The following is a 23,511-nucleotide window of genomic DNA, read 5'->3' as shown; positions in this document are numbered from 1 at the left end:
TTTTGGGGAGTTTGGTAAGCTCTAGCGGTAAACCACTCATAGACCTTTCATAGAAAGTTTCTCTAGGAGGACGTTTCTGATGAGTCCAGAAACAAAACCAGTTCTAACTGTCTCCACAACTGTTTCACCTGCGTCACAGTGCAACCCTAAATCAGACACCCTCACCCAGAGGTGGATGCTTTCACTGAGAGAAACAATGAGCGAGACTGAACGGAAAACCATTACATTTACCATGTTGGGTGGGCTGTCCAAGTTGCGGTTGGGGGGCGAGCGAGGGGACACCTTGTTGCAGTAGGAGGCCAGGGGGAGGTGGATGACACCGCCCAATCCCTCACTCTCCTCATCCTCCACTCGCTGTCTGCTGGTTGCCATGGTTACCTCTCCATCTGTCCCCCCATATGGAGAGGCTGGTCGCTTGGAAGACATCCTGGAAAATAAATAGGAGATAGAAAGACAAGAGAGAGAAGGAAAAACAGGAGGAAGAATGAGCAACACTCAAAAGATGATATAATAGGCTGACAACTCCACTTATATGTTGGTCACAATGGAAAGCGTGAAGGGTCCAAACTAGTTCTCAAACTCCTGGAGAGTTCAAACTTTCAATGTTTACCCCTTTGCTATCTGTTTGTTGCCTTCGAGCAGGCATTCATCTGATCAACCTGCAACATTTCTCCATCTTCTGCTTTCTCTGGAACACTTGCTTTTTTTTTTTTTTTTTTTTTTTTATCCCTAATAAAGACAACAGGGCATCTCCTCACAATATCCCTTTCAGTGGGATTGCGAGCACCCAGATTCTTGGCAGACCTTCAAATGCTCTCTCAGGTCTTACAGTATGTTTACCATGGGGGCCATTCAATGGGGCTGTTACTGCAAAAGGAGCCCGCTTGCACTGGCACTGTGGAGGAAATGACCATGTCTTGACAATGGGCTTTCAGAGAGAAAAACAGATTGTGAAAGAGAGAGAGGGAGAGCAGTATGTACAGTGACAATAATATGTGTTTATGAAAACCTCTGGACAATAGAGTGACAGGAAGGAAAATAGGTAGCAGCACGGCAGCCCCCGCTGTTTGCATTTGTTACTCTGCCTTTGTTCCCTTGAAAAGAAGCAAAGGATATAAAGCCACATCTATTAGGTGAACTCTGTCTCTTACAAGGTAAATTTGCCTCCCTGTACTTCAGCTGAATAGGGATGCAGTGACTATGCCGCAATAATAGAATTTAATGTGGTTCTCAGCATCGCCTGAGTGCTTTCAGATGCACTTGTCAGCCTTGAAGCCACTGCGACTATGACCCTGGGTAATAGGCTGCTAACGCTCAGTCGAACAGAGGCAACACATGACAGGGATGGAAGGATGGAGGGATTGTGAAAACTTTAGCGGAGGGCTGATCCTGATGAAATAAGCAACAGGCATCTGACTTCCAAGCTCCACTAATTCTTTCCTTCTTCTGATTTAACAAGACTTTTTTTTTTTTTAAACTCTTCTGCACACTCTTTATCCTGCATCCATATCGTGCCTGTCTCTGATTTGCTCTGTCTTCCTCTTCAGCCCTTCTTCCTCAAATTCTTCCCCTCTCTCCCCTGCTTGTCTCTGGTAAACTGATTACACTCTCGACTCTATTGGATTTCCTCTGGACTGTACATCTGGCATTTTTCCTAGGAGCAGCCCTGCCGCTAATTCATTGCTTATTTACCTTATGACAGTGGAAAGGCAAACAATATTGAGTGCAGCTCACTGGAGGCGATGAGGAAAGCGTCATGCTAAGACACGCAACATGCAGCTTTATCACATCGACGGAAGGTTACGGTCAAAATCAAATAAACTCCACTGAAGTATGAGCATTAAAAAAAAAGAAAACACACACAAAAAAAAAAACACAAAAAGAAAAAAAACTGCAACACGGTGACCTAATTTAATTACATTTAATTGGTTTTGGAAGATGCCTGCAATATTCATAGATACAGATAATCTAATCATTTAAACTAATTTAGAAATTGGAATACAGAATCTTTCTTTATTTAAAATGCTACGTTTTCAGGATCATAGAAAACCAACTTTCCTTGCATGCGTTTTTGAGTTTCAATGGGCTCTGCAGAGCTGTTAAACGCTGCAGTGGACTATTTCATCCACTTACAAGGAACCCTTCATTTGAAGTTAAATCAGAAAATTGGTAAATCACCACTACAGATATATATAAATATATCGCTTCTGTACGGACACAATCTTTCCTTTTCAGTGACTTTCTTGTAGCTTTAATCAAGGTTAGACTCACTGAAACATGTTCCAGCAACGCTACAATAACGTTAAAGTTGGCTAAGTGCTTTCATGAAGAGCAGCAGATAAAGTACACGCAACAAACACACAAAAACAGTTCTGGAAAACAACCGGACGGTGTATCTGCAGCTGATTTCTTTATCTGTTTCTCCTGGACGCTCTCTCTTGCTCAGCAAAAACTGAGGCCATAAATGACAGCTGAAGAATGTGTATTGTTTAGAGATAAAGCTGCACAATGCTAGCACTAAAGCAAATTGATATTAAAACTGACTTGAGATAACATTTACGATACATGCTGGAATGACTGTGGGGAAAGCTGTGTGTGTGCGTGCGCCACCACACCATATAATGCAGGCAGCAGACCCAGCTGTACAAACTACACACACACACACACACACACACACACACACACACACACAGTGGAAGCTGAACACTGCAGGTCTGTCTTCATCACCGCCTGTTTACTTTACCTCCTTTCACTCTCTCTCACTAAGGCCTTTTGTTTCAGACACATACCTCTCCTTGTATCCTGTGCACACCTCTGCTTGAGCCATAACCCGACACACACACTCACACACACACACACACACACACACACACACACACACACACACACACACACACACACACACACACACACACACACACCTGTGGTCAGTTTAGAGAGCTCTCGCCTTGCTAATGTTACACTTTGGCTCTGTTACAGAGTCATCTTTGAAAGCACGGGAGGATTTTAATTTGGTTTTTACAACGTTGTTATCCATCATTTAACCACAGTAGCCACAGAGACATATCTAGATGGACAAGCAATCTGAAGACAAGAACAGTTACACATTAACACAGAAAGCAACACAGGTATCCAAAAAAATTTAGGGCCAGACAGAGGACTTCAATCTCTGTATTTACTCCTCTCCTCTTCTTATTTGCCCGTTCCTCTCCCCAACTCTGCTACTACTTCCTCAGAGGTGAGTGTCTATGAATGGAGAGGCCGTTCGCAGCTCCTCTCCGGCTATAAAATCCCTCTTTCCTCCGTCTGTTCGCCTTTGAAGTCGAATTACTATACAATTGGGCACAGCGGGTGTGCAGGTTACGCTGGCTACTTCATTTAAAAGTTTGGCAAGCCTGTCATGCTGGTGGTCGACCTAAAGGAAGCCGTCTGAACAGTGCGGAGCGAAGCAAGGATTTAAAAAGATAATTTGATGAATTTTTCGAGATGTCTCAGGTCAGAATTAATGAAAATTAGCATAATGTTAGTTGGGGAAAAAACAAAACATCTCCTTCAGTCTTAAACACATGAGACACACGCATGCTTCTCTAACATGTCAAATGAGATAACGTGACCATTTTTGGTGTATGTACAAATTAAAGGAAAAAAATATTTGAAAAAGTAATCTTTGTGCCCCTCTCTCCCCAAACTCTCTTTTCTTTTCCACACACACACACAGACACACACAACCACACAGTGAGAGTGCTAAGCTGAGATTAGAGCGCCACTTCCCTTTGGCTTTTTGATGATTAGTGGCTCCTCAACTAAGTCCCTCATATCACATATGTCCACTGCTGCTAAGTCACTAATCGGACAGCAACGGACGTCCATTAACAGGCTGAATAATCGCCATCAGCGGTGGTTAACTCTCTCCTGGCCGTCGCTTACTGTAATCAACGCGTCCATTTCATGTTGGCACGTCAGCACCGGCAAGCTTACGCAAGCATGTTTAAATGCAGGCAGCAAGCTTCTGAACACGCGACCGAGGTGGCTCTCACATGCAAGATACGTCTGGAAATGCATCCACACACTTTTCAAATGAATTAAGCAAAGTGGAGACAAAGATTTGTTTAAGCTTCAAGGAAGAGCGAGGAAAAGACAAAAGCAGCCATCACAGAAATGTCACAGACTATCGCACACACACACACACACAGACACACACACGCCTGGCTCTGTGTCTGGCTGCTAACATAATCATGGTGCTAACTGCTCTTGTTAACTCCTCTACTCAGAACAAGCTTTCAGGGAGCGTGGGAGCCTCCTCTGGAGAATTCCACAGTAAAGTGTGTGTCTGCGCTTCGGCATATGCACGCATGAGTGTGCGTGTGCGTGTTCGCACCTTCTCTTTAAATTACAACCCATTATTTCAACCACCACACAGTCAGTTGGATCTATCGTCTGCAGTAAAAATAAGCACAGAGGCTAATTCCAAAGGGCTGCCAGGAGCCAACGTGACATTTGTGCTTTTGTTATTTTTTTTTTTTTCCCCACTACCTTAAGAGTGCTAAGAACTGCCCGCCTGTCACTCAGGTGTGGGGTCTATTTGCGTGGAAATGTGAGCTATCTTTGAAATTGTTCTCTGAGGGGATGGAAGGGCATATCAAAATAGTTGAGCGGAATGTGCCTTTTAGATAAGGCGCCCAGAGCGTTTTGCCTCCGAGGAGCAGACCGCAACATTTACATCCGTATGACACCTCAGGCAGGAATTTCAACAAATGTTTCCCCCCTTGTTGCGCTATTGCTCACTTTATTGCTATGCTTTTTTTTTTTATCCTCCTCTTTTTCCTCCTTCACTTCTCAGCTTTCAAAACAGTTTCCTCATCTCTTTCTACCTCTGTCTCTCCGTCACACGCTGTTGAACTTATCTGAACGCTGCTTGTCCTCCTGCTCTTTCCCTCTCCCCGTCTTCCCTGCCTCTCTCTCTCTCTCCCCTGGTGTTGTCTTACTCACTGTTCCCTCTTTACACAATCAGCTGTTTGTAAGAATGTCGCTCCATCCCTCCCTTCTCTCTCACCCTCCTTCTCTCCCTTCTTCTCGGAGCAGACTCTTAAGGATATTGCCTAATATCTATTTATAGACTGTCCTTTTGAACAGTGGGATGAGTGGGGCAGCAACAGAGAGGAAAAGCTGAGATGCAGGGGTAAAGATTAAGAAGGAGGAGGTCAGAGATATTCTTTTACTTTAGTGTTTCTTCTTCAGGTTTAAACATTCTTGACAAGCGTAAGATTTAATTTTTTTAGACTTTGAGAGAACTTAAGACCAGTAAAACAACGTAAACAATCTACAGTCAAAATACCAATTTGAGAGGGACACATGGCGATGAAGTGTGAGAGTATGAATTTCAATAAAACTGCCATAAAATGCCTACTTTTCCTTAATCGTTTTCTCTGTTTAAATAAACAGTGCATAACGGGCAGAAAATGTGAACACAGCTCCTGCCTGTATGCACTCATAGACTCACACTCACAGAGACACACCCTTACACACATACACACACACACATATATACATATATATACACAAAGGCGCAAACACACACTCAGCCTCACAAACACAAAGCATCCTCTGTGAGGTGCCCTAAATCGGCGCCCGGCAGCTCAAACCGTGTTTCCTGTCCAGCTTAACCACAAAAGGCAATAACACACAACCCTAATGTCACCACTGTTAATCACACACACACGCTGGAGAAAAAAAGTCATGCGTGTGGTGTGTGTGTGTGTGTGGAAGAGAGAGAAAATGAGAGAGCAAAGGGGGTGGGCGCAAAAGACGTGGGCTAACTCATGTGGCCTCTGGGAGTACCTCTCTCTCTCTCCTTATTCTGTCTGCCTGCCTCACTCGTCCATTCATCCACCCAAAGCTTTAGTCACCAGCGGGGCATCGCTCCACATACTTTGAGTTTTTTCTTCTCCCTCTTTAAGACTTTATTTATGTCCTTACACTGAGTCACTGGACTACATGATCGTCACTGGCATTTTAGCATGGAAAGGATGGAGAAAAGATAAAGCAAAGTGGGAGGAATAAAGAAAGCCATCTATGCAAAGGCAGGTCGTGGGAAAATCTTGAGTGCTGCCATTGAAAAAGGAAGAAGAGAGGCAGAATTGGGGGAGAAGTGGGGAGTGAGAAGACACAGACGGAGAGAGGAGGAAAAGTGCATCCGGTGGATGGCGGCCCCGCTCCCCTGGTGTTTTGCGAGGGGGAGACGATGCATAATGTTTATTGAGCGACGGACAGTGTTTTTCCATTGTTGTGCCAGGGCCACTATTTGTGCTGCATTTGTTAAGCAATCCATAAAGGAGTCACAACATTTGTCTCACTGTCAGCGACTTGGCTTGCCCCTGTAAACCCACACGCACTCACACTCACTCGCACACATAAACACACACAAAATGCAAGCTCATTCTCTCACATAAATGACAACACACAAATGCGAGCGCACACAGAGTCCCAGCTGGCCTCTTTCTTTGGTCCCTGCACTTTGAAACTCTCCCACCTCAGCCCAAATGGTCTCCTCCTTTTTCCTCTGACCCCCCCCGCCCCATCTCTCGCTCTCCCTCCCTCGCTACCTGAAAAGACAGAGGTTTCATTGTAGCACTCTGGGAGGGAGCTCCGAGCTCCTGAAACTGTCTCCTATTGAAGAGTCAAAGGATGGAGGTTGTGTAAATGTGAACGGCAGAGAGAGACAGCAAGAGCAACATAGAGGGATTAGTATAACACAAGCTGCCTGGACTGATGGATGGTTAAAGAAATGGAAAAAGAAGGAGAAGAGAAATAGTGATGTGTAAGTGGAGGAATATACAGTGCACGCACACTGCTAAGCTTTTTTGGCTCTGTTGACAACAGAATCCTTCCACCTGACCTTTGACTCCAACCCTGTGACCTTATGTCATATGACCAGACTCTAGTTAGCCTGGAGGGACACCTCTGCCAGTCTCTCTGCTTTTTGCGTGCACTTTTTTTTTTTCTAAATCACTTCTCATCACTCTCACCCCCCCCCCCCCCCCCCCCCCCCCCAATCCGTAAACACAACAACAAAAACAAATGTGGCCTAATATGTCCCTCTCCATTGGCTGTCGGTGAGGGTCAGCTGAGCACACCAGGGTGGGAGGTCGTGGTGGGAGAGAGTTGGAGGGGTGAAGGGTTGGGTAGGAGTGTGCTGAGAAAGGGGAGGAAGTGGGGAGGGAGGGGTGGGGGTGTGGGGAGGCTTTGGCATTCTCCTCTGGTATTTTTCTGTCTGTCGTTCTTTCTTTCATTTTCTTTCTTTTTTTTTTGCCCCCCTTCTCGTTCCATGGATGGAGACACGGTTATCAAGGCTCTCTGGGGACAGACAATATGGTCCAGACAATGGCCTCCAGTCCAAGGTGGTGGTGGTGGTGGAGGGGGGCACAAAGAGAGAGAGAGAGAGAGAGAGAGAGAGAGGGAGGCCAGGACAGGGCCACAGGGGAAGAGAAGGGCAGAATGGCGTATTAGTTTGCAGAGCACGGACACTCTACTCAATTACTCAACTCTCTCTCCTTCAGACACACATTCTCCTTTTCCTCCAACATACACACACACACACACACACACACACACACACACACACACACACACACACACACACACACCACTTTAATCTCACCCCTTTTAAATGAAGTACAGCGACACTTACACTGGAAGCAGCACTGCTCACTTAAATTGGAAACAAGTTGTTATCGGCCAGCCACAAGAACTCGGTCTTTAAAAACTGTCCGTTCCTCTATAATTACAAAATGAAAGCCAATAAATATTCTAATAAACAGGAATAAACAGCAGTGGAAGACTTATTCTGGTTTAGTGGAAGTTACAGGTTCACAATAAAACAGTCCTATTAGTTTGAAAAATGACAAAAAGTTTTAAAAGCGTAAAAACTGATCCTACTGTTGGATGATTATTGCTGACTGACTGTAGCAGCTGATTAATACGAAGCTACTTAATGGCAGAAAACAATGCATCACATTTCAGGTATTTATGTGAGAGGTAGTTAACAATTAGAGGGGTCTGTGCTTGAGTAGCGAACATGATTAAATGTACTTCTGCCTCTGAAGATAAATTAAAATGACAAATATTGAAACTGTTGAAACGTGTCAAGGAAACTAAGTAAAGTCCTCCCGGCTGCTAATGTCGCCCATGCTGCTGAGTGCACCGCTGCTACCATCAGACCGTATCTGAGTGTGTCCTGCTTAAACCGTTAAAGTGTTGACACGTCCTCTGTTGACTGTCTCCCCATCTTCAACTGCACTCACACACACGCACAAAACAGAGGGGACAAATGGATGGGTGTGAAAATCCAACACAGCCTTAACACCACATCGACAGAGACCTCTTCCTCTCTCCCCCCTCTCATCCTCTTCCTTCACCCCATCACCCCCCCCACCCCCCCCACACACACACACACACACCCTTCCCCACCACCTACCCTCTTCATTTCTGGCACTCTCACTTTTCTGTAAACCTGCTTCTTTTTCTTTATTGGTGAGGAATGTGTCAGTTTGACCACATCATTTCTTTCCCCTCATCTCTTCATCCACCAGCAGCGGCATCAGCGGCTCCTTCAAATCTCTATTTTTCTCTTCTTCTTCTTTTTTTTTTTAAACCCCCCTCTCCATGTTTTGGTTGCTTTGGCTTTCTCCGTTTCTTTCTATGTGTATATTTCTGTTCTGTTTGTGCAAACAGATGAGGCCGTGCTAGCGAAGGCAGTCTGTTTCCACTATTTTCAGTTTCACACTGGAAATTCTGATACACAGCAGAGCGCTCAGAGAAGCAAAAAAAAAAAAAAAAAGCGACTGAAATCACAAAAAAAGCAGAATGCAAAATTAGAATATCGAATAATATAATGTGCAAAATTATAAGAGTTTGTCAAAGCAACAAGAGGAGAAAAAAATTAGAAAATTTTGCATTTTTAAGCAACTGACAAAAATACTGACTTCTCACTTGCAAAAAAAAATCATTTACTTTACACAGAACTCTTTCAAACTCCCCTCCGTTTGCGCCTGTCAATAAAAAAAGTTATTTTTAACAACTGCACGATTTAAAAGAAGAAAAGAGGAAGAAGCAGAGAAGAGGAAGTTTGATGGCAAGATGATGAAGAAGCAGCAGCAGCAGCAGCACGGGCGAAGGTGGCGAGCGGGCACTTACAGAGACACAGGAACCGAGAGCATCTCAACCACCGAGGCTGGAACGCACAAACACACTCTGGCAGCTCACGCACACTCTGCTCGCCGAGAGACGAGCGCTCGGCGCACACACGCTCCAAACACACCGCTCCACAGAAGATTCACCTCTCTCGCCCGCTCATGTGAAAATACACACACAGGCACACACTCACATATCACGGCCACAGTGATGGAGTGTATTACTGGAAAGCAAGAGTTTTAAGCGCTCTCCTCCTAAGTCATTGTAATCCCTGCATTTATCTCCATACATTCTGCTTTTCTGTGTAATCCTTTAAATTTTTAATTCCTCATAGCTGTTGTTATCTTTTTTTTCCTCCTCTCTCCTCTAACCACTTTGCCGGATTGAACGGTTTATTAAAAACACATTTTTTTTTTGCCACATCTAAATGTGTTCTTAATTCAAAGGGGGCCCCTGAAACCCCCCCGCCTCCCCATGCAACCCACCCGCCGACCCCAGTTTATCTCTGAACAAAAGATTAGTTTCATCAGGGCAAAAACCCCCCCTCCAAAAAAACAGAGTGCTACTTTAATGCAATAAAAGTCAAGCAGGCAAAGGAAGAGAGCAGAGTGTGTATATGTGTGTTAGTATTAAATCGCAGGGTATTATAACATAATCTGTCTCTCGCAGCATTAGCATCAAACAACCATTATTCCACAGGCAAAAGCCACTTGTGTTGACAGTGTTGGAAAAGGGCAAGGTTAGAGGGTTCACACCTCTAAATGAAGCAGGCCTGCACAAACAACAGTGAAATTGACATTAGCATAAGGCAAAGAAAAAAAAAAAAAAGAAAGAAAGAAAAACAACACCACCAACCACCATGGAGACTGACAATAGGATTACAAAGGGTTTGCATGAATTTGGATTAAGTGAAAAATAAACTGCAAATAAACAACTTAAAAAGGGAAGCGGAGCAGGGTGCAAACACTTCAAATCCACAATGAAAACTTTCCATATTTTGACTGAATATTTTTTAACATTTTAATGCTTAAATATGAAGAAATGTTCAGTTTATTTCTGACTTGCTCAGGACAAATTTTTATATTATATATATATATATATATATATATATATATTAGACTGCACTGGGTTTCCAGAAGGAGATGTGGTGAAAGCACAAGCAGTTAAAGTTGTGGTGAGTGAGCAGTGGAGATGCAATGATGAGAGGAACGGCGCACACGCTCTGACTTTAACACACAGACACACACACACACACCTACCTCTCCAAGTTTACTTTTTCTCTCTCTCTCTCTCTCACACACACACACACACACACACGAACACACAGAATGATCAAAACTTTAGTCAGGAAAGACAAAGGAGGGAAAAGAGTCCTTTCTGTTACTGCTGGGACAAACATGTAGACAAACACGCACACACATAGTGCCTGATATATGTTGCTTTTGCATATACTGAAAGCATAGGAGTCAATCATCAACTCTCCCCCCCTTACCATCTCCAACTGTCACACACAAACACACACACACACAGACGCACACACACACACACTCTTGCAGACTCAAACTCAGCGGACTCGCCGAGACAGCTGCTGAACACACACATGCACAGTCCGAGTCTTCTCTTCTCTTCACCCACAGTAACTTTCTGCTTTACCCTCCTATCGTCCCTGCCCGTGTCCCGCTCTGTCCTTACCTCAGCCTCTGTCATCTGTATGTGAACATGTGTGTGTGTGTGTGTGCGTGTGTGAGAGAGAGAAAGCGTCACGTACCTGTTACACTCCTGAGGTAGCTCAGGCTCAGTGAGCATGCTGGAGTAAGGGTCCGTCTCTCTCGACAACAACAACATAAAACAGTCCCACAATGCTCAGATGAACAAGGTTAGTCTCCCCAAAACAAGACGGGATAGAAGTGATCCTTCAACCTCACACACACTGCTGATTCTCTCTCTCCCTCTGTGTGTTCCTCTCTCTCTCTCTACTCACACACTTTCAGCCTCACACCCTCCCTCTCTCTCTCTCTCTGCCTCCGTCCCTCCTCTTCTCCCTCCCTTGCTGTAAGCTGTGAGAGCTCAGTTCTTAAAGGGCCAGCAGCAGAGCCTCTTTCTCTTTCGCTCAGTGCGTGTTGGTGTGTATGTGGGTGTGTATGCAAAGGGGAGGGACTATTTGACTAGAGGGCTCATATCTCTCTCTCAGTGTAAATGCACAGCAGTGCTGCCCCCTTCCACAAGTCCATCTCTCTCTCTTACACACACACACACACACACATGCACACACGCACGCACGATTTTCAAATACTCAATTACAGATCACGTAGGCACACTTCAGACTGATAAGACCACAACAAGCCCTCGTACACTTTATTACGCAACAAGCAGAGGAATTAATGATACGACACCTAACTGGACAAATTTTCCACTTTCCATCTTCCTACTACAAGCGCTGTCTAAATCTGATGCTAACTGAACTATAAGAAGGGCATTTTTTCAGGTTTAAGGAGCACTGTGGGGAGCTTTTATTGTCTTTTGCCACAAAGAGAAAAAATCCTGAGCATTAACTCAGGAACAATTTTAAACTCTTCTGGAAACCCAAAGACATTTAACTTAAAATCATATTTAAGAGCGGAGCAGCAAGTTTGCTACTTTGACACGTCTGAATCTGCATTACATGGAAGTTTCTTAATTAATCACTTAAATTCCATTGCTGCTATTTATAGCAACCTTTTTGTTGGGTTTATTTTACTTTATTAATACATACATATGCATTACATGGAAAAAGGTCGGCCAGCTTTTGCAAATGAGCCTAACTTAGTTTGGTCTACTAAACTGAGCAGCTCAGCACAGCTAAACAAACTTCTAACGCCCAAGCAGAATGCATACATTCTGCTTTCATATTATCCCCTGGTCCAGGGCTGTGGACTCATCCGTGCTTAATTGGTTATCTTGTCTTGTTCCAGCCTCTTTCACTGTCCCTTTGGTTCCACCGTGTTAGTAACGTGAAGCTGTTTTGTGCTCAACTTTGATTCACATCACGCTTTTGACGTGATTGGCTATGCTAACAGAGTAAAAGTAAGGGAACAGTGGATGTGAAACAAACCTTGAAACAAGATTAATATGAAGCATCCCAATGCTTAAGTGTTTAAATTGTTTCACAGAGTGCTGATTCCCTACACCACTGGTCAAAAAGCTAAATTTCCAGCTTTTTAAGAATCCTATCTGGGATTTTATGTCTTTTCTGATATCAAAGGTGGATATTAAGGCATGTAACACAGGGAAAGGAGTCTGACATGTGACTAAATATAATTCACTAACAAATGCTACTAAGTGACATTCCTACTTCTTACTCCCTCAGGGTTGCCACAGTGGATGGAGCCAAATATCTGATTCGGGAGATTTTTATGCCAGTTGCAACCCTGACAGGCATTTGTGTTTCCTCCCAGGCTCGAACCAGGGACCTTTCACATGTCAGGTAAATGTCTTAACCACTACACCATGGTTATATTCTTGCTATTTATTAATTCGAGCTTTCAAACATGTTTTTTTTAATCACATTCATACCTGAGCACCGTGTTATCTCATATGTCATCAAGCCTTTTGATTCGTTTGTCTGACGGAGGCGCATTTAAAAGTGAATTTGTGTCATCTGGGCCAAGCATGAAACATATAACTCACATCCATCATCTTATCACCTACACTTTTGTGGTCCAACACGTGTTTTAAATACCTTTGATTCAGACCTAGCGCTCTTTTGTAATGAGCAGAGTTCCTTTGAAAAGATGTATATCTTCCAGTAGCCTGCTTTAATCACCCATCTCTTTCTGCTTATACCATCTTGACCTTTTCATGTATTTGCTTAAAGATTACCAAGCTAAGATTTGTCCCTATTAGCATATCTCCTTTGCCTTTAATTAATACAGAACAGTGTCGAGGATGTGCGCTGCAGGTAGTGGAGAATAACTTCTATCCTCTAGCCAATCAGAATCAGTTTATCTTCATGGCCATAATATAACAAATGAGACTGAATAAAAACTTTAACTGACTTTAATTTCCTTTCATTTTCCTTTTTCTTTGATGCAGACATCTCATTCTGCAACAGAGAACAGTCTTGTTACAAGAAGACAGCTGAACACTTCCAAAAGAACATATGCCGACGCTCACATGCATGAATGAACGCATACGTACACGCACAGCTTCAAAATCACACAATGCACACATGCAACTCAACTGAAACCTTCACCAATCAACTAAAACCATTGTGTCCTTAGGTGTGTGTACTACATGAATGCATGTGTGTATGTGTGCGTCAGTGGTGCATGCTGCTTGCAGCCCTTAGTGCTGTCAGTCACTATTAAGGGTGTGTGGTCTACGTGTCACACACACGGCCAATCCAGCTATTGTTCTGGGGAGCACAGAGAAAAGCAGAGCTGACAGACTGCCACTTCTGTGATACTTTAACACACACACACACACGCAGACACACTCAGACACTGGCACACACACAGGGGAAGGAGAGGAAGCGAACCCCGTCACTGTACCTACTGTAGATAAGCAGACATCTACCGTACAGACACAGACACACAACATGCATACACTGATGTTAATACAGTGAGAGTGCATTAAGACACACTGATGAAATCAAAAGCTTGATAAGTAAATGAGACTGAAAGCTTCTTTTCAACCTTTGAAACAGCTGGAAATACCATTTCACAATTTTCATTTAATAACTCTTTTGCAACTAATATTCCAAAGCAGTTGGAGTTTAGCCAGTTGGTGTGGAAGCAGAAATAAATGTAAGTTTTCTTTTTTTTTTTTGTCTATACTCACACGTTCTGCCTATGTCTATCTATAAAAGTTAAGACTGAGACTGCATTACTAGATAAAAGAGGTCAATCGGGTCAAGGTCAGTGGAGCTGTCTTACTAATTTCAGGCTCAAGAATTAACTTTCAGACCCCAGAACCGCTAAAAATGTGCAAAGTAAATAAATAAATGGATTAACTTGTACAACTGCAGATTTATGTTGACCCTAATGTGCAAATATTGCCAACTTTTGCATTTGCAAGAGGTCTAAAGATAAGGTAACAATGTTAATGTGGAAGACTGTTATTACCAGCTGAGACACAGAGGTTGGAGTTGTTTACAATTTGTGAGTCTGTCTGCCTGTGTCTGTGTTTGTGTTATAAAGGCAAAATGTGGTCCTGGGGACACCTACTGCAGCAGGAAGTACCACAAAGGCGGTACCGAGTATGCTGTTTATTTGTCTGCCTGTGGACAGATTTTGTTAAACTTACAGGTGTGTAGTTCAGAATGAAATGAAGGCTGATTTCAAAGACAGTTGCAGTTTGACCCATGATAACTGAGTAAAGAGAGCTGGGGGGCATGCATCCTTCAAATGTTATGTACCTGTCCAACATTTGTTTTTATTCATAGTTTTTAATTCCTCATATGATCTTTCTTCATAATATTTACCTGCCAAGCTTATTTCAGTGTCATTTGTCTGGCAGCAATATTTGTGTTATTTTATTGTTCTTTTATTCTGTCATTGTGATACTTCAGTAAATTGTATTTTGATGCTTTAAAGGGGATTTATTGTACTCATTCCCAACTCTATATTTCCATTGATGGACTCTACCAGAGTAGCTTTGCATGAGTCACAGTTAAAAATAATCTTATGCTGTTCTCAGCATTGGTGCAGCCCCTCACTTCATTTTATGTCTGAAACAAGCTGCTTTAGCTCCATTCTCCTTGAAGGCAGTATTTTTTGATTGGCTGCCCCTCATAAACAGAAAGTTTGAAAAACAGGTGGGTGGAGGTTCTATGGTTACAGCCAGAGCTGTGTGAATATGATGACCATATTAGAGGCATCTGCTCTCATTGACATCACAGAGTAGAAGAAAGTGCCTGATAGAGTGCTTAGAGCAGCGTGAAGCATAAGGACCCCATTATACCCGCTGCTGACAAAGCTGACGTCAACAGATGATGGCCTGGTGCCATGTCCTTGCGCCTGGCTCTCTGGGGCGCGGTAGATGCCTTTTGCTCTTTCAGGGGATGGGCATCCTGTGGGTCTGGCACACTGGCTGTTCTGCCTGGTGCCCTTCCTGGGCTTTGGGTCTATTCGCTGTCCCTCGGCTCGTGCGGTGCTGTGGACTCGTCTTTCTGGTTGCTGCCTGGGTTGGACCGGGATGTGCTCTCTGGCCTCTCTTGGGTCTTATCGAGGGCCCTGGGGACTGGTGGAGACCCTCCTGCATATTTCTGGCTCAGCGAGGAGGTGTACACTGCTTCTTGGTCTTTGCTGTTGGTTGCAGCCATTTAGGGTTTCCAAGCTCATGTGGGCTCCCATCACCGCTCTGTGTTATGATGTTTGCTCTTGATGAGAGTGGGGGTGTCTCCACACCATAAATCACCACACTGCCTGGTTGTTTAAGTGTTTGGTTGCTAGTCTCACTGAGATGCATTACTGGGCAAGATCATGCACGTCTTCACAAAAGCACAAAACCTTTTTAAAAAGGGGCTAATGATGTATCCGAAGAATATCTGTCACCTGAAGAATATCAGGTGACAGACGTCTCAACCTGTAGCTGGTGGTACACACGACATCTTGGCTTGTTACCTGTTTGATCTGCAGGGACAGACACCTGTCGATACTTTCCTAAGCCGTGACTATCAGAAAATGCAATGAGATTTTAGCAAACACAAAGCTACTTCAAGGGAGAGAAAAAGTAATGTGGAAATTAGTGTTTTATATAAAAAATTTGGGCCAACAACTCAACACAGACGTCAAACTTCTTTGGATCATGAACTGCGTTAGATATCATATATAAGCCCACTGTAGTTGTGTTATATAAATTAAAGCATCACAAAGTCGACCTTTATTGACCTATCAAAACTTAGATTCTGGTGATGTATGATAATATCTTTATAAGCTGTAGATGACAGAGACACTGTGACTTTATAATTAGATAAGCTTTCAACAGCAACAGGTTGCTGTTGGAGTATTATGGGACATCAGCTTGCACTGGGATAACCCCATCCCAATTGTAATTGTAGGATAACATCTCTCTGTTTCTATCAGACTCTCTCTCTCTCTCTCACACACACACACACACACACACACACACACACACACACACACACACACACACACACACACACACACACACACACACACACACACACACAGAAACACATTCACACAAAAAGCACTGAGGACACTTCATTACCAAAAGTACTAATACTCATGTAACTACATTTATTTTTACCTATGCAGGGACAAAGTACATATCTATGCCTTCATGTAAGACAGAAATATGAACATTTCAACGTCAACAACAATCAGTGGCTTTAGTTTTCTATTTGCCTAATTTAATTCATGGTCAAATGGAGAGAATACACTGGAAGGACTAAATCTAATCACATTCCCAACTAAATTGAGCTCCGATTGAAAACGGCATCTCTCCTTGACCCCGTGAACAGCTGCAAAACCAATGATAACCTCATTTGTGCATTACAGAAACTTAATTTCTCCATTATGCGTCTGAGTTGCCAGCAATTGGTCAACATAACGGCGCAGCACTGACCTGGGCACACTCTTTACCCTGCTCCCCCTCCCTGCTGGAGAAGACTGGGAGAATGAGGATAAGACTCTTGCTTGTTCTGCTTTCAATAGATGTTTATGAGAATAACATTCACACAATGGTTGCGGCTAATAGTGACTTGACAGTGTATTCTATAGTAGATATAATGATGCAGGGACAATGCAAAGGCACAGCAATCAGTGAACCTGAGCATCATGTATTAAAAAGTTTTCTCTGGAACTTATCAGTCTTAGCTCAGGTTTCTAAGAAAGCCATGTGACAAAGAGAAAGTTGTTTTCTTTAAAAAGACAGCTAACCACAAAATCAAATTTGCTTTTCTTTACCTTGAAGTGCTATTTAAGTTGTTTTGGTGGGAATTTTCCCAGTTTTGGAGATACTAGTGCAGAGATATCTCTCTTCTCTTGGGTGTAAGCCAAGATGGTACTACTGTTGTGAGCCATTTCACGTTGGAACTGTTTCTTTCTGCCACCTACAGCCACCAACCAAAAGAAGCATACAGCTAGCTAATGTTACAGCTGAGTCAAGGGGAGCGTCATTAACGTTTACACTGTCTCTAGTATGAGCCTCCCATCACAGGTAGATGCAAACTTCCTTTCTGTGTTGCAGGTTTTGTGTGTACTTTATATAACTCAGCTGCCTCTCCAGTTAGTCTCACATTGTGTTGATTAACTCCAACACCTCTGTCTTGGGCTGCAGCTTATGACGGTGTTCCTTGCTCTGCTCTATAGTTTCAGACAACATGAATTAGCGGCATGTGAACCAGTTCGTCACCTGCTGCAGGTTCCCAACACAGTGATTTGTCCAGTTGATGTCCAGAGCAGGATGACCGCCACTGCCACCTGAGCTTCATGATGGTGGAGCACTCCCAACCACAGGGTGAGATTCTCTCTGGGGAAGCAGCTGAATGATATCACAGACCAAAACAAAAGTGACCTGGCCAACAAGTCATGGGTTAGGGCTAACCCTAACCCTAACAAGACATGAGAGTGTTTTGATGCTGTTTTCTCAGATGGATTAAATATAAATAACTTAAAAAGATAAGTCATCAAATATACTTGAGCCACCACTGATGTGCCTCAGCAGCCTGCCCAAGTAAAGTCCACGTGCAGGAAAGTCTACATCTCTCCAGCCAACATTACCAAAACTCAACAACTCACACCAAAACAATCTAAATGGCTACAGGACAGAGAAACAATACGTGAATTTGATGTTGGGGTGAACTGTCCCCTATCACAAAGTCTTCCAGAAATAACCCAACCTCCCAACAATAAATTACTGTCAGCATTTAACATGTTGCAGAGGAATGTGATTAAACAAGGGCAACAGAATTTATTGTGTTCTTTTAAAGGCAAATGACATGAAAATGAAAAGTGGTGTGTTTCACCAGGGCTGATTAAAAAAAACCCAAAGAGGCTTCTAAAGTGATTCCTAAGTTCAGAATGTTTGAGAAAAATAGAAAGAATCACAAAACTGCTCTTATGAAGACCAGGTATACAAAGCACACACACACACACACACACTCACACACAGAACCCAACATACTAACATTGGGTTAAGTGTGTGTGAGTGTGTGTGTGTATGTGTGTGTGTGTGTGTGTGTCTCTTGCAGAGAGACAGGAAAATAGAAAAAGAAAATACCCAGGCGATACAACAAACATTCACTGTGCCATAGACACACACACACGCATCACACAATCATTCACTAGCAAAGGGGAAAAACCCAGAGAAGCAAACATGTACAAACACACACACACACACACACACACACACACACACACACACACACACACACACACACACACAGAGTCCATTACAATGAAACCGTTGATGGGAGGCCCCTGTGTCGGGACCCTAACAGCTGTAGTGCATTAAGGGCCGACTATGAGCAAGGGCAGGGAGAGACCGGCAGTAAACAATCCCAAAGCTCAAAGACACACACACGTAGTCACACACATCACCCCCACATTTTCACAAACATTGATGCGCCATATTATGCAAATGCAGAGACACACACACATCAGACACAATATGGCAAATCAGTAGTTATGGACCTCAGAGGGCTTTTTGTGAAAGCGCAAGATCACATCTCAGAAATGACAGTTTGCATTTAAATCGGAGAAAAATGAGCGCGCCAAGGTTTGCTGAATATTCCTGCTCTACGTTGCTGTGAATCAAAGTTCTGGAAAAGAGCAAGCAAAAAAACTTTGTTTTTCTTTCCTTTTTGTCATTTTCAGTCACAGCATTCTCTATGAGACAGAAACTGCTGATGTAGCACAAAATGACTGATTCGTAGTGATTATTGATTTTAAGAAATTAAGTTTACTGGGTAGCAGTACATCATAGACTAGAGTGTACCAGACTTTGTGTCTGGTTACACATCAACAGTTAAAGTTATCCTTTTTGATAGCATAACTATTCCAGAGTTGCCCACATATTGTGGAAGGAGACAGTCACTTCCTGACCTTGGAAACAACAGCTGACAAAATAATTTCAGCTCAACTTCTGTTTACTTGTTTATCTCAGGGCCACTGACTGTGTGTCTTAATAAGCAGGTGTAGTGTGTTCAGTTGCCAGAGCACCTCCAGGACTTATGTTGACAAAAAACAAGTTGAGCTGAAAGAACAGCCAACAAGTCTTCTAAATTAAAACAACCATTTAATTGCATTAAAGGACAATACTAGCATTCTATTCTTGCTCTCCCATCTGCAACACAAAATCATTGGAGGCCAAGCTGCAAAGCTGTGTAAACACAAATACTGTTTCTGCTTTCTTAGGCATCTTCTTTCTTTTTGTCTTCTGCCATGGTACATGGTCTAGGGCTCCACTTTAAGGAAGCACACACTATTTTGCAGCATTTGGCCAAAATATTTCTTGAGTATTAAGCAGGGAGTCTTAAGGCCTTGTCAACGTGGTAACCTATTTCATGCTAGCACCATACTGTGTTTTTTCAAAGGGTTTATACATTTTCCCTGCAACAGTTTTTTCCAATCGTCACCAATAATGATCCAGATCATTCTCAGACCGTGCCGCACAAAAGCCATCATACAGAATTTCAATTTTAAGACCCGTTATAGTCAATCAAATTTGACACTCAAGCCACCAAATAGCAACGAGAGTTCAAATAACTGTATTGACACCAAACAAAATATCATGACTGTGTGTTGCCCTTTAATAATTCCACCAGACTTTCTTTTATCCTAGTGGCTGCATGGGCAGCTTTGTCACTTGAAGGTAACCACATTTCTTGAGGTAGCTGCTGAAAGAACCGATTCTTATGAACACTTACAATTCGTTTAACTCTTTTTTTCAAGGTCTAGAAGAAACTGCGAGTCCTAATGCTGATCTTTCAGCATCTGTCTGGTGATGAGCTTATTTACATAGCAGTTGTGTCTTTGTATCACTTCAGCTTACATAGCAGCTTGACCTATCCAGCCGTTGAGGTTTTGAAATTGCATTAAATGAAGCAAAGCTAATTCTTTCAAGTTGTTTTGCCATGCTCGCACCTGACACACACTCACACTCTGACTCACTGCAATAAGGTACACCTCTTCAACTGCCTGCTAATGAACATATCTTATCAGCCAATCACATGGCAGCAACTCATTCAGGCAGGTAGACACGGTAAAGATGACCTGCTGAAGTTTGAAGCGAGAACAGGAAAGTTCTCTGGGTGAAAATGTTTTGCTGATGTCAGAGGAGAATGACCAGACTGCTTCAAGCTGACAGGAAGGCAACATTTACTCAAATAACCACTCGTTACAACCAAGGTATGCAGAAGAGCTTCTCTGACTGCACAACGCATTGAACCCTGAAGCATATGGGCTACAGCAGCAGAAGAGCACACCGGGTACCATTCCTGTTAGCTAAGAACAGGAATGCTGTTGTGTCAATATGGACCCAAATCTCTGAGGAATGTTGTTTAACAGTTTGTACTGATTTCTTATGATCTACCAGTAGAATAATGACATGAGCTTTAAGAAGCTCATGTCATTTATCATGCAGTTATAATACTGGCATTATTTTATATCAGTGACACAATGACAACAATAGAAAAAGATGGAAAACTGACTTGTGTTTGAATAGATACGTCCATCAAAAACTAAATGGCCAAAGCCATGCAAGAGAAAAATGATCCAAAAATAGCTGTGAACTCTTACTGTTAGTCTGAAAGTCTACACAACTGACATTGTTGCATGAGATATTATGCTCTAGGCTACATCCCAGGACAGCCTTACACAAATATCAGATAACATTTCAGAATTGTGCATGAAGGCTCCTTTCTCTCTCTCTCCACCTGCCTCTCACTCAGAGCGCGTCTCAGTCTCAGGGTGAGCTCATATATCAATACCTATGGCATCTTTTCTTCTCACTCTCTCCTCTTTCTAGGGAGAGAAGGACAGAGGAGAGGCCAGTGTGGAGAGGCGCAAGACCCTGTGAAGTGGCTTTATCGTCGGGAGACACGTGCAGGCAGAGAACTCCGTCTGAAGGCTGAGTGGCAGGCGGCAGAAGCCATTAAGATAGAGCCGCTATCTCTTGCTGCCAGGGCCCCTCTTAATACAGGCAGGGACTCAGGCCTCTGTCATCCACACACACACACATTCACACACATCCACAGAAACACACCTTTTCTCCTGTTGTACTTTAACTGACACATAGTGACATGGATGTAGACATGTGCGTGTTCATTTACACTTACAAGCAATTCTTTATCTCTGTGTCTATTTTACCATCCTAAGCCCATCAATCCTCACATAGGGAAGGAAACTGAAGAGATAAACGGGCAGGTAGACGGGTGGAGACCAGAACACAGACAAACAAATTACTGTCTCTGCCTCTTTTACGACCAAAGTATAGTGGTGTCAGTAATGTGAGGTAAAGTATACGCCACACTTACTGTTTTGAGAGATTCGTGTGTAACTCATAAGACGCCTCACCCTCACCGAACTCGTTTGCATGCAGCACAATTTCTCCCATTATAAAAATGGAGGCACTAGATTTAAATAATTCCTCAAACTGCAAACGTTCCTGCATATAATAAACGCTTGATTGTTGTCAGTGCTGAAGAGAACATACAGAAAATTGGAGATTCTTGTTCATCTGAAAGAAATATGAACTTGCTCCTGGTCGAAACAAGGGGTGTGTGTGTATGATGATACACACTCACGGTAAAAAGGAAGTCCAACCTCTTTAAATTCTAAAGTTTTACTTATTGGGACTTAAAAAATGATTTGGTCCTTATGCACTTGGTTAATTGATCATCAGCAAGTGTGAGCACCTCTATAAAAGCAGACGTTTTGGCAGTTTGCTGGTCTGGAGCATTCGGGTGTGTGTTAACACAAAGATACAGTCTTCAGCGGAACGGACATCCCAGCAAATTCACCCCAAGATCAGACCGTGCGATGCTCAGAGACACAGCTGAAAACCCGAGAGCTACATCTCAGACTCCACAGGCTTCAGTTAGCATGTTAAATGTTAAAAGTTCATGACAGTATATTTAGAAAAACCCTGAACTAGCATGGCTTGTTTGGAAGGGTTGCCATGAGAAAGCCTCTTTTCTGTTTAAAAAAAAAGCATGGCAGCATGGCTTAGGTTTACAAAAATGGATTTGAATAAACCAAAAGACTTCTGAACAATATCCTTTGGACACATGAGACTAAAGTCCACGGCCATAATGCACAGTTCCACTTTTGTGGACCTCCCAGCAAATTCACTCCAACCAAACAGCACATCAGCACAAACACCTCATACCAACTAAGAGGCACTGTGGTGCAGGGGTGATGATTTGGGCTTGTTTTGCAGCCACAGGACCTGGGCACCTCGCAGTTATTGAGTTGACCATGAACTCCTCTGTAAACCAAAGTATTTTAGAGTCAAATGTGAGGCCATCTGTCCGAAAGCTAAAGCTTGGCTCAAACTGAATCATGCATCAGAACAATGATCCCAAGCACAGCCACAAATCTACAACAGAATGACTGAAAACGAAAAGGATCAAGGTGCTGCGACGGCCCAATCAAAATCCAGACCTCAACCAGATTGAAATGCCATGGTGGGACCTCAAGAGAGCTGTGCATAGCCAAATACCCACAAACCTCAATGAACTAAAGCAAAGGAGAGTGGGCCAAAAATTCTTCCATTACTTCAAGTTATTGCTGCTGATGGATTCACAACCAGCTACTGATCGATGGTGTTTACTTTGTTTTTCAAACACTGCTTCTGCATTTTGGCTTAGTTGTTTTAAAATAACTAACGACACGGTGTAATGTGTTGTGTGTTGTTAACCCGGTAAGGACTAGATCATTTTCTTATGCTCTGATATATAAAACCTTAAAACTGGCAGAGGATGTATTTTCTTTTTTCCATGACTGTAACTTCACTGGAAAGTTTTTCCTTTTTCTTCTAAATAAAATGGACCAAGAACGCTGAGCCTCACACCTGCAGTATCTGTAGTAATCTATGGGATCTTTATAGAGAACGTATTTTTATATCAGTGTTTTACTGCATTAATACAGGTACTAAAATAATAGATACATGCATATAAGAATGGATTAATTCACTCTTCTGTATCTAATAAGATCATGTCAAATCTATGTGCTTATGGTTTGAGATAGCTTCTATCAAATCAGCCTATTTCCTGCACTCCAGCTGTGAACATCGTATAACAGGAAACTAACAAATGTCACATTTTTACAATTATGCAGTTTATAAAAAGTATCAGAGGTAATTGCAACTGGATAG

General features: G+C 42.9%; 1 protein-coding gene across 4 annotated transcripts in view; it reads right to left on the bottom strand.

Moving 5' to 3' along the window:
* The window catches only part of sox5 (SRY-box transcription factor 5), a 116,056-nt gene that overhangs the window by 75,760 nt on the left and 16,785 nt on the right, over positions 1–23,511 (bottom strand). For 2 of the 4 annotated variants that reach the window (XM_030720610.1, XM_030720611.1), the window contains exons 1-2: positions 10,958–11,142; positions 232–427 (exon numbers count right to left, since the gene is read on the bottom strand). In XM_030720610.1, coding sequence (XP_030576470.1) covers positions 232–427; positions 10,958–11,034 — 273 coding nt within the window. In that variant the 5' untranslated portion in view covers positions 11,035–11,142. Of the gene's footprint in view, positions 1–231; positions 428–9,192; positions 9,303–10,957; positions 11,143–23,511 lie in introns of those variants that run through there. The other 2 variants (XM_030720613.1, XM_030720612.1) reach the window with 2 other exon arrangements.

Source organism: Archocentrus centrarchus, chromosome 23, assembly GCF_007364275.1.
Source record: "Archocentrus centrarchus isolate MPI-CPG fArcCen1 chromosome 23, fArcCen1, whole genome shotgun sequence".
Classification (NCBI taxonomy): domain Eukaryota; kingdom Metazoa; phylum Chordata; class Actinopteri; order Cichliformes; family Cichlidae; genus Archocentrus; species Archocentrus centrarchus.
Note: the sequence above shows the minus strand (reverse complement) of the source record. Positions and strands in the feature narration are given on the sequence as shown.